The sequence below is a fragment of the Megalobrama amblycephala genome, linkage group LG14 (genome assembly GCF_018812025.1).
Source record: "Megalobrama amblycephala isolate DHTTF-2021 linkage group LG14, ASM1881202v1, whole genome shotgun sequence".
Lineage (NCBI taxonomy): Eukaryota > Metazoa > Chordata > Actinopteri > Cypriniformes > Xenocyprididae > Megalobrama > Megalobrama amblycephala.
The window spans coordinates 48663022-48675221 of NC_063057.1; the positions used below are offsets into that span (position 1 = coordinate 48663022).

The 12200-nt window shown below is 37.4% G+C and overlaps 1 protein-coding gene across 3 annotated transcripts in view; it reads left to right on the forward strand.

Moving 5' to 3' along the window:
* The window catches only part of prkcq (protein kinase C, theta), a 29220-nt gene extending 20161 nt beyond the window's left edge, over positions 1–9059 (forward strand). For 2 of the 3 annotated variants that reach the window (XM_048155461.1, XM_048155462.1), the window contains exons 9-18: positions 27–136; positions 1675–1810; positions 3675–3832; positions 4328–4501; positions 4901–4992; positions 5122–5184; positions 5561–5699; positions 7391–7579; positions 7685–7813; positions 8795–9059. In XM_048155461.1, coding sequence (XP_048011418.1) covers positions 27–136; positions 1675–1810; positions 3675–3832; positions 4328–4501; positions 4901–4992; positions 5122–5184; positions 5561–5699; positions 7391–7579; positions 7685–7813; positions 8795–8953 — 1349 coding nt within the window. In that variant the 3' untranslated portion in view covers positions 8954–9059. The remainder of the gene's footprint in view (positions 1–26; positions 137–1674; positions 1811–3674; positions 3833–4327; positions 4502–4900; positions 4993–5121; positions 5185–5560; positions 5700–7390; positions 7580–7684; positions 7814–8794) is intronic. The other variant, XM_048155463.1, reaches the window with a different exon arrangement.
* The last annotated feature ends 3141 nt before the right edge of the window (positions 9060–12200 follow it).

The following is a 12200-nucleotide window of genomic DNA, read 5'->3' on the forward strand; positions in this document are numbered from 1 at the left end:
GTGTTTGAAGTGTGTTCTCATTGCAGAGTGTGGCATGAACGTTCACCATAAATGTCAGAGGAAAGTAGCAAACCTTTGTGGCGTCAACCAGAAGCTAATGGCAGAGGCCCTGGCTATGATTGAGACCACTCAACAGGTTAGAAGATACACACATTATGAACCACACATGCTATGCGATGTGACAAAAACATGAAACAAATGTCACAACATTTTCATTTACTGCTGTTCGAATTTTAGCGGACATAATCCAGAAAATTTCAGCAGGAATGCTTGTATTCAGGAAAATCATGTGATTTCGTAAGGGTTCAAGGTGGTTTTCGCCTAAATTTCGTTAATGTGACCACACATTTAGTTGTCTCTTTTAGGTCAACTACTGTCTAGCAGAGCAACAGTTTGAGAAGAACCAAGAGAACATGTTAGTTAAACTCTACAGCTGGTTACCTACCCTGTTGAAAAAAACAGCATATGCTGGTTAGGTATGTTTTGAAGCATGGCAGCTGGTTTATGCTGGTCCTAGTTGGTCATGAGCTGGTTAAAGCTGGAGCTAGTTGCTTAGGACCAGCACTTGACCAGCTTACACCAGCTCATGACCATCTAAGCTAAACCAGCTGCCATGCTTCAAAACATACCTAACCAGCATATGCTGTTTTTTTCAACAGGGTAATAACACATGGGTTTAATGGCACAAACATTTGAAGCTAGCTCTATATAATTACTGAAGTTTGTTACCATTTTTATGGGCAGCAGTTTTGTTAACAAGCCACTCATAGTACACTAATAGCACAACAGACTCAAGTAGTGCGCAGTTTATGGCCAAAGTCCCTTTAAGAAAAGTCATTTCACTCGGCGGCTTTGAAACGCCTCTCGGGCATCCTGGGCATCATGCCCTATCTCTTTGAATGGGGAAACATCAAATTCTCCAAAACTGTTCGCCAACCTTATGATTACATTTCATATTTGAAATAACCAATGAAATCTGACAACAGCTGTCTTATAAATGTTTTATCCAAACGCTTGAATCATGACAAAAAAAACGGTATTTTTTAGGCTGGATCAAGCTAATGCGCATGCGCAGCCCTAAATGCGCGTCTCTTCTGCCATGTTTCGGAGGTGCGCGTCTGTCTGTTTCTATAGAAACCGCTGCTTCTAACGGCTGCTGCAGTGACGCGATGACTTTACCAGTCGGCGATTGGCTCTTATTTAGAAGGCGGGACTTATTCCGCCATATTGCGCGTTACACTTTCTCCCATTCAAAATAATACGAGTGACACGTCTTGTGTTATTCTATAGTCTTTGGTATGGCATTAGCATGTTGCTAAGCTAACAATGTCATGCTGTAAAAAACTATTTAGAGTACTGGATTAAATATATTTATAATTAATATCCTTTGTCACCTGTCCGCCATGTTGAATGAAAATTGTCTTCACAATGCAAATTAAAGCAAAAATTGGAGTTATGTACAACAGGCCCATGTGCTAGTAATGCATTAGAGTAGGTTTCTGGATGTAGAAATCTTCTCTAATGCATAATACATGTAACATAATGTAGTCAATGAAGTACATGCTGGGCACAACGTGAAAAAGCTGAAGGATGTGTATGACCTACATTATCATGTGGTAATGTTGTCAATTATCATATCAATCTGATATGAATTCAGTGAGTTTCTTTCCATAGCAGGCTCGGAGCTCGCGGGATGAGATTGTTGGTCGAGAGGGTCCAGTGGGTGTAAGTCAGGTAGGGGTCACTAGAGAGCCTTCAGGCCACTTACCAGTTTCTCCTCTCAAGCCTGCACCACCTCTGCCACGCAAAGGTACGTATACCATATGCCAAAATGACATACAATCACACAGTGTTGAACTTGCTACCTTAACATTATCAAAATTATTTCAGGTTACTGAAACATTCCCTGTATAGAAGTTCCCAGAATGGAGTTGTGCTTATAAGGAACTAGGAAGTAGATTGAGAGGTCTCTCATGTCACTGAAATTATTTTAAAGATCAAATTACAGTTGATTCCAGTGGACTCTGACATCAGCATGATGCCAAGCTAACATACTCTAATAAGCCCAAAAATTTACACAGCACACAAAAATTGGGTACAATAGCCAGTTTTATTTGATTTAATTATTTTCTGTAAATATTTGACCAGTACTGGATAAAATATTCATTCAAGAACATTGTGTAAGTTTACTGCAACAATGGAGCCACGAATTTCACATACTTTTGAAAGTCCAGCGTTTATTTGATCCTGATAAGCGCTCATTGTCATAGTTGTAAAAATGATGCCGTTCTTCTTCTACGAAGGGGTTTGGCATCACAGCATTTGTTTCCAGGCGGACCATTAAAGAATGCAACACACACGTCTCCCGGACATCCTGTAGAATTCAACCAATCAGATGATGACTTGGATTACTTATGATTTGTAATCAGTTACTGATTACAAATGACATGACAAAATTTGTAAATCGGTAATATAATCTCTTAGATTACACATTTTTGGTAATGTAATCTGACTACTTTTGGATTACATTTAGATTACTTTTGTGCTAACCCTTATTTGATGTTACATATATTGTAGGATAATCTTGTACTATTTTGACAGATATAAAGAAAAATATATTACAAAAAATATATTCTATTCACCAACAAGAGCCTCAACAGATTTTTTAAAGTGCAATGTATGGACAGTTACTACTTTAAAATACTAACACTAATGTACCTGTTTTTTTGCTGATAGTAACGCTGAATAAAACAAAATCACATCTTACAAAATAAATATGTAAAATATATTTACTTTAAGTAAATTTAGAAAACAGCATTACAAAAACAAATATGGAAAAACATGAACTTCACATCAATATCACTGCTACATCAAATATTTCATCTATATTTCATATAAATTATTATTATTATTATTATTATTTATTATTATTATTATTATATAATGAGGAACAATTTGTTTGTGTTGTCGATATTTAAGGAAACAGTTTGCTTCGATTCATATATTTAGCTTAACAGCTGTATAACTGAACTATGCACAATATTTTTGACGCTTAAATTATGTTCTAAATTATGAATGGGTAAAACGGTCTGAATCCACTCGCATTTGTTCAGACTGCTCCAGCACTGTTTTTCAGTTGTTTTCCTCTGCGAACATGAACTGAATGAATATCTGTCAATTTCGTTGCTTTTTGTAATTTTTGGATTTTTAAAAAAGTTTAAAACATCTAGGGATAGAGTAGTCTACACTTGTTCTGCGGTACCGTTGCGCTCACTGATGGTCCAAAAAGTGCGTAATAGTTAGGCTATATATGCTTATTTAACTTTTTAGTGTTAAATAAAAAAACCCTTTGTGCATACCGTCAGATGAAATCCTGCATCCATGCAAAAAAGGCCCTGTGTGGTCGCACACTTGGCACAGCCCTTGTGACAGTATGCATCAGACGTTCAGCAAACAGTCCGTGGGCGTGACTAATTCCACCATGACTGAGCATTCTGGGATTGCCTAAACAATTCTGCCTTAGAGTTTGATCAAAATTACATCCTGTAAGGCTTAATTTTGCAGTATAATGCCAAAAAATGTTGCCAGCTCATCAGGTTTTGGAACAGAGCAATTGATTGATTAATGCGGTCTTGTTTCAGCTACTGATGTCCAGCTCTTCTCTGTTCCTACAGAGCATCAAGGTATTTCATGGGACTCTTCGGCTGAGGGCCGCAGGCCAAGCCTTGAAGAGCCTGAGCCCCTGTATGCCACCCCACGCAAAGAGCACCACAAATTCACCCTAGACAATTTTACTCTGCATAAGATGCTGGGCAAAGGAAGCTTTGGAAAGGTAAGAGCAATGTATTCGACTCAGATTTCCATTTTAACTCATATGTAGGGCTATATATTAACTTTTGAAACGACTGGCCTAAAAACAAGAAATAGTTTGATTCTTTGGGCTAAACTGAGACAAAAAATATTCAGTAAATAATTGTTGAATACCAACAAACAAATGGGAAAACTTTGCCGTATTGAAACTAAACTTGGTAATTGTTCACAATACTACAGCCTATGACAAATTTGGATACATACATCTACTTGTCAAAGGTTGCAAAGCATGATTAAATCATTTAATAATTTAAGGAACTGGCATAGATCTGCTATACTTAGATTTAACTACTTAGTCAATGTCCCTTGAATGAAGTCAGTCATTTTGTGGCTATATTGGTAATGTCCATTGACAGCTATTATAAATGGCACCGCTGAATATGACAGAACAATAGCTGCATTCAGGAACATCATTCTGGACAGATTTTATACATATCTTGCATATGTGTTTTTGTAGGTTTTCCTGGCCGAGCTAAAAGGCTCAGGGCAGTTCTTTGCAGTGAAGGCCCTGAAGAAAGATGTAGTTCTGATGGATGATGATGTTGAATGCACTATGGTGGAGAGGAGAGTGCTGTCTCTGGCCTGGGAACACCCCTTTCTCACACACCTCTACTGCACCTTCCAGACCAAGGTAATGCACACTGACACACTTGGGGACGGGCAGTTTGATAAATAGAAATATTTCAGCTGGTAGAGATTTTGCTATATATTTGCTATGCTTCTTCTGTTCTGTGGTTTTTAAAATATGATTATTAAAATATCTTTTAAAACAAATAACAAGAATCAGCAAATTAAGAAGGGCTATTGTGGTCCTATACTTTAAATTTAAATAAAAAACATACAGCGAATAAATAATAAAACACAATAATTTTAAACTTTTGTTTAAAGCCTATGAATTTAAGCAACAGCCCTGAAATTTTGGACATTCCACCCACTCCCATGACACACACTGAGCCACTCTCGCATATTGAAGTAATTTGGTTTTGTTGGACCAGTCTGAACTTATCTGTTTCTGTATTGGTCTCTAAAGGAAAATCTTTTCTTTGTGATGGAGTACTTAAACGGAGGCGACTTAATGTTCCACATTCAAACCTGCCACAGATTTGACCTCCCACGTTCCACGTGAGACTCATATGCAGCCCCCACAAACATATTTTAAAAGCTTAGACTCTGCCCACTGTTTCTGTGGGAAGAGTCTAAGTCATTTTTTTCACCCTTTTCCACCTCCTGTCCTCTTCTCTCTGTTGATAGGTTCTACGCAGCAGAGATCATATGCGGCCTGCAGTTTCTACATTCTAAAGGCATCGTGTACAGGTATTCACAACTGTGCAAACTCCAAACTACCATAAAATGAGCTATAAGTGTGCAGACAGACAGACTGACTGATTGATTGATTAATAAAATAGTTAGTTCACAGTGAATTATCTAATGATGTTAACACATACAAATTTGGATCTTAAAAATGTATTAGAAAATGTTGAGATTAACATTAACTAAGATCAATAAATCCTGTAGAAGTATTGTTCATTCATTGTTGGTTCATGTTAACTAATGCTAACAAAATAAACTTTATTGTAAAACGTTACAATATTTTATATATATATATAAACTGGAACATGAAAAAAAAAGTAATAAAAAAAGAAAGAGTAAGCACCGATAATTTGTGTGTATTTTGACTTTGACTTCGCAGAGATCTTAAGCTGGATAACATTTTACTAGACATTGATGGTCACATCAAGATTGCTGATTTTGGCATGTGTAAAGAGAACATGATCGGAGAAGCTAGAACGTGCACCTTCTGTGGAACACCAGACTACATCGCACCTGAGGTGAGGATATAGATATATATATATACAGAAGGAGTATATATATATACATATTTCTGTGTTGGAAAAGCTGAATTTTCAGCATCATTACTCCAGTCTTCAGTGTGACATGATCCTTCAGAAATCATTCTAATATGATGATTTGCTGCTCAGGAAACATTTATTATTATTATCAATGTTAAAAACAGTTGTATACTTTTTTTTTTTTTTCAGGATTCCTTGATGAATAGAAAGTTCAAAAGAACAGCATTTATCTGAAATAACATTATAAACTACCGTTCAAAAGTTTGGGGTCAGTAAGAATTTTTATTTTTATTTTTTTGAGAAGAATTTAAAGGTCCCGTTCTTCGTGATCGCATGTTTCAAACTTTAGTTAGTGTGTAATGTTGTTGTTAGAGTATAAATAAAATCTGTAAAATTTTAAAGCTCAAAGTTCAATGCCAAGCGAGATATTTTATTTAACAGAAGTCGCCTACATCGAACGGCCAGTTTGGACTACATCCCTCTACTTCCTTCTTTAATGACGTCACTAAAACAGTTTTTTGACTAACCTCCGCCCACAGGAATACACAAGAGTTGCGTTTGTAGAGTGTGTTTGTCGCCATGTCGTCGAAACGCTGTTATTTTCATCCCGCAGCCCAATCACCGGGTCTGATTCCGGCTCAAATTGATAGGGTAAAATTAAAGACATGTTTACAATAACACTGAGCGCGTGCATCTCCACGTTATGGTAAGAGGCGTGACCTTTCCGGACAAGGAGCGATAAGCTGCTGTCGAATCACAACACAGGAACCGCTGGCACAATCAGAACTCGTTACGTATTTCTGAAGGAGGGACTTCATAGAACAAGGAAGTCATCAGCCCGTTTTTATGACAGTGGAAACAGCGGTATACAGATAAGTAAATTATGTGAAAAATACTGTGTTTTTTTTACACGCGAAGCATGAACACATGTTATATTGCACACTATAAACACAATCAAAGCTTCAAAAAACCACGAAAAACGGGACCTTTAAAGAAATTAATATTTTTTTCAGCAATGATGCATTAAATCAATCAAAAGTGACAGTAAAGACATTTAAAATGTAACAACAGATTATATTTCAAATAAACGCTGTTCGTTTGAACTTTCTATTCATCAAAGAATCCTGAAAAAAAAATATTGTACACAAATATTTTGTACATCTGTGCACAATAAATGTTTCTTGAGCAGCAAATCAGCATATTAAAATGATTTCTTAAGGATCATGTGACACTGAAGACTGGAGTAATGATGCTGAAAATTCAGCTTTGCCATCACAAGAATAAGTTACATTTTCAAATATTTTCAAATAGAAAACAGTTATTTTAAATTGTAATAATACTTCACAATATTACTGATTTTACTGTATTTTTAATTAAATAAATGCAGCCTTGGTGAGCAGACGAAACATCTTTATAAAACATTAAAAATGTTACCGATCCCAAACTTTTGAATGGTAGTGTGTATATATATATATATATATATATATATATATATATATATATATATATATATATATATATATATATATATATAAAATTGAAAATAAAATAAAAATAAAAAAGTGTATATACACATATTTGTACTTTTATTTCAATTTGCACAATATAAAATAAAATAAAGCAAATAAACCAATAAAAATTATTTGTACTATACGTTTCATGTTTCACAGATTCTGCTTGGGCATAAATATGGGACTTCTGTAGACTGGTGGTCATTTGGTGTCCTTCTTTATGAGATGTTGATTGGTCAATCCCCATTTCATGGGCATGACGAGGAAGAGTTGTTTCAGTCCATTCGCACTGATGACCCGAACTACCCACGCTGGTTATCTAGAGACGCACGGGACATTCTTGAAAAGGTACATCTGAGTTAACAACATTTAAAATATTTTAAAAATACTTTACGTTGATTTGTGGGTCTCAGTTTGTTATAAACTATAACTGGGTTTTATGACTGTTTATAGCTATTTGTCCGGGAGCCGGAGCAAAGGCTGGGTATGAAAGGAAATATACGACAGCATGCGTTCTTCAGAGACACAGACTGGAAGGCACTGGAGAAACGACAGGTGGAACCACCATTCAGGCCCACTGTGGTAAGTTCATTACAGCTGTAAAAGTCTGTTGTTCTGTTCCAGACCTAATGAGCTGCCTATAGACTGGCATAAGTGATTCCGAAATGAAGGACTGCATGTATCAAAAGTCTCATGAGTCTCAATGGAATTATAACTGTCACAAAAATATGAAGACAGATAAGTAATTTTGTTCCTTATATTTTAATTTTAGTGACTTAAATGCATGGAATATTCTACATAGATGTTGAAACAGGAACTTCAAGAGGTTAAAAAAAAACACCCATTTAGGGATCCTACTCTCAGCCATCAACTGGTAAATTCAGGAGGTTAAAGTTAGAAGAGACACTAAAGTTGCAACAAGATGTATCTTTGATTTGAATCAAGCATGTTTTTATATATGCTTATTAGAGTGTTGCGTTTTTAGCTTAGCAGCATGCTAACGTTGAGTCTCACATGCACTTTTTTGTGTGGTGTGCGACATTAATGCCTATGAAGATGAAAACTTTTTATGAGTTTTGGCCATTCATTTACACGACAACAGTGTTTTGGGGGCCTGAAAATTCAAAATTTTGGAAATGGGTTTCAAAGTACTAGTTTTTGAAAACATACCGTTATTTTCTCTGTGTAAACTACGAAATGCGAATTTCTGAAAACAGCAACATCATGCGAATGCGTATTACATGTTCAGTCTATAGGCGTGTAGTTTTTCTTTACAAAGTGACATCGCCATCTACTGGCCTGGCATGAATAATACAGCGTTTTTAGTTGTTTTTGCATATCTGTGGGAACGGTGATCCTTTTGGCAACGTTGTCGTCTGTATGCGAAAAACACAAATGAAAAACGTTTCTGTTTTTAGTACATTGTTGTTGTGTAAACGTACCCTTAGCAGGCAGCTGCCTATGTAGACAGTAAACTGCAAAACAGCAGCTCACTAGATTTTGTTACAGAGTTCATCACAAACTGTTACCTGTGACTGACATATTGCACCTTTCTGTTTACAGAAATCAGCAAGTGACTGTAGCAACTTCGATAAGGAGTTCATAAATGAGAAGCCTCGACTTTCCGTCACAGATCGTATCATCATCAACAGCGTGGACCAGAGCATGTTTAACAACTTCTCCTTCATCAACCCCGTCATGGCCCGTCTCAAGAGCCCTTGACTCACAAACATTCATTAAAGACATTTGTGCAAAAACTGTGAACAGGTCCAAAGCAAAAGGCAAACACTCACCTGAACCATATCAGCCTCTAGTCAACCTCATTTCATTCTATGGGCAGTGAATAAAAGACACAGTAGTGTCAAATTATATATAATATAAAATACACTGCTCAAAAAATAATAATAAAGGAACACTTTTTAATCAGAGAATAGCATCAAGTCAGTTAAACTCCTGGGATATTGATCTGGTCAGTTCAGTAGCAGAGGGGGTTGTTAATCAGTTTCAGCTGCTTTGGTGTTAATGAAATTAACAACAGGTGCACTGGATGGGCAACAATGAGACGACCCCCAAAACAGAAATGGTTTTACAGGTGGAGCCCACTGACATTTTTTTCCCTACTCGCTTTTCTGACTGTTTTTCACTAGTTTTGCATTTGGCTAGGGTCAGTGTCACGACTGGTAGCATGAGCCGATACCTGGACCCTACAGAGGTTGCACAGGCAGTCCAACTCCTCCAGGATGGCACATCAATACGTGCCATTGCCAGAAGGTTTGCTGTGCCTCCCAACACAGTCTCAAGAACATGGAGGAGATTCCAGGAGACAGGCAGCTACTCTAAGAGAGCTGGACAGGGCTGTAGAAGGTCCTTAACCCATCAGCAGGACCGTCACCTACTCCTTTGTACAAGAAGGAACAGGATGAGCACTGCCAGAGCCCTACAAAATGACCTCCAGCAGGCCACTGGTGTGAATGTCTCTGACCAAACAATCAGAAACAGACTTCATGAGGGTCTCCTCTAGTGGGCCCTGTGCTCAATGCCTGGCACCATGAAGCTCGACTGGCATTTGCCACTGAACACCAGAATTGGCAGGTCCGCCACTGGCGCCCTGTGCTTTTCACAGATGAGAGCAGGTTAACCCTGAGCACATGTGCCAGACGTGAAAGGGTCTGGAGAAGCGGTTGAGAATGTTATGCTGCCTGTAACATTGTTCAGCATTATCGGTTTGGTGGTGGGTCAGTGATGGTCTGGGGAGGCATTTCCATGAAGGGACGCACAGACCTCTACAGGCTAGACAATTGCACCCTGATGAAATCCTTGGACCCATTGTTAAACCCTACACTGGCGCAGTGGGTCCTGGGTTCCTCCTGGTGCACGACAATGTCCAGCATCATGTGGCGAGAGTATGCAGTAAGTTCCTGGAGGATGAAGGAATTGATACCACTGAATGGCCCCCACGCTAATCTGGCCTAAATCCAATAGAACACCTCTGGGACATTATGTTTCGGTCCATCCGACGCCGCCAGGTTGCACCTCAGACTGTCCAGGAGCTCAGTGATGCCCTGGTCAAGATCTGGGAGGAAATCGCCCGGGACACCATCCGTCGTCTCATAGGAACAGGCCTCGACGTTGTCAGGCATGCATACAAGCACGTGGGGGCCATACAAAATACTGAGTACCATTTTGAGTTGCAAAATGGGCTAGACTGCTGCATCATTTTTTTTCACTTTGATTTTCGGGGCGTCTTTGAATTGTCCTCTATAGGTTGATAATTTTCATTTCCATCAAGCAATGTGGCATCCTTTCATTCCTAACACATTACCCAGACCATATCAGTATAGATATCCAGCATGATATTTTTCCCCATTGAGATCTGACACTTTTCAAAGTGTTCCTTTATTTTTTTTTGAGCAGTGTATATATTGTTGTTATTATATTATTTGGTGCCTCCTTCCATTTTTGTGATGTGAAACGCAAAAGAACATATGGACTATTAAAATAAGAACATGTTAGTTCAGGGGTCTCAAACAACCAACATAAACAGTAAGTTAATATTGAGTAACTTACATTGTAGACACAACATTGGCTGTTACTCTATCTAGTTTTGGTCGGCCGTCGAAAATGGTTCCAAACGAACTCAAAATAGAATCGAACACAACAGTTGTTTTTCATTCCTTACCTGAATGAATCCGTTTTGAATGAGATGGAGTGAATGAGGCACTTATCGCCACCTACTGGTATAATGGCGAAAGCTGCAAAAAAAATGTCAATGAAGAATCCCAGACAACAGTGTATGGACATTATTAAATACGGGAGTGACAAAAGTGAAGTTTTGCAGGCGATGAATTTGATAAAGCTTCATGTACATCTCATATTGTAGGTTGTATTTGTTTGAAATGCATATCATCATAGGCTTTCAAGATACTTGTTCCTGGTTGTGCATCAAAGTCATTTTAAAAGAAAAAGAATTTATTAGATTCAATGTGTTTTATTAAAATAAATGTGCTGGTGTTCACATCTTTAATGCTGATCAGTTTCATTAGCCTATGTGTTCAATACTGAATTCTATAGACCTTGTATAGAAATGTAGTGGCAAAATATCACACTGTGTAGCATAGTGTATGTTGAGTTGAATTCTATTATGTTTTTGGATTGTACAAAGTTATATATGAATTCTTGAAAATTAATGTTTAGTACATAAAAACGTAGTTTGTAATTACAAATTCATGTTGTCTGTATAGTCAGCAGTATTATGATTTCTTGTGAGACATCTAGAATTTATTTCCTTGTCATTATATGTATGGTTATTTTACAGTGCATGAAAAATTAAAACTTTATTGTTGAATAAATTAAATTGTCCTATAACAATGCCATGAATAACAACAACAACAACAACAAAAGCTGACAAAACTAAGTATTTCAGACCAAAGGCAAGTTAAAGTCTTCACTGAAATTTTGGTGCATCATATCACATTTGCTATCGTATATCATAACTATAACGTAATAGGCTTCTTTATGAATAGGGGAAACATTTATGACAACATGCTTCCTTTGTACGCTAGTGTGGCTTTATTGTGTTGGTTTGTTCACACAAGCTCTACAAAATATGAAACTGGAGGGCATTAATTGTGTATAAGTTTAGTTGGCTTTTAATCTAGGTGTTACATATGTGGAATTCTGACTCAAAACTATGGTTACACAATTTTAGCCCTTGTGAATACAATGAACGATTACATTAAAATCAACAATGACACATTGAGTCCACTAGAGGTCAGAATTTACTTCAGAATGAGATCGGAAGAGCGAGAGACAGGAAGCACAAGGACAAATGTTTTGTGCACATGACCACTGAGTCATAGTAAGGAAAATGAGTCAGTGTTCTGCATCAATGTGATATAACCGTATTTCTTGTGAATTTCTGGTCATCCGGCAGAAGGACAAAAGAGTCCTTAATTGGCTACTTGAAGTA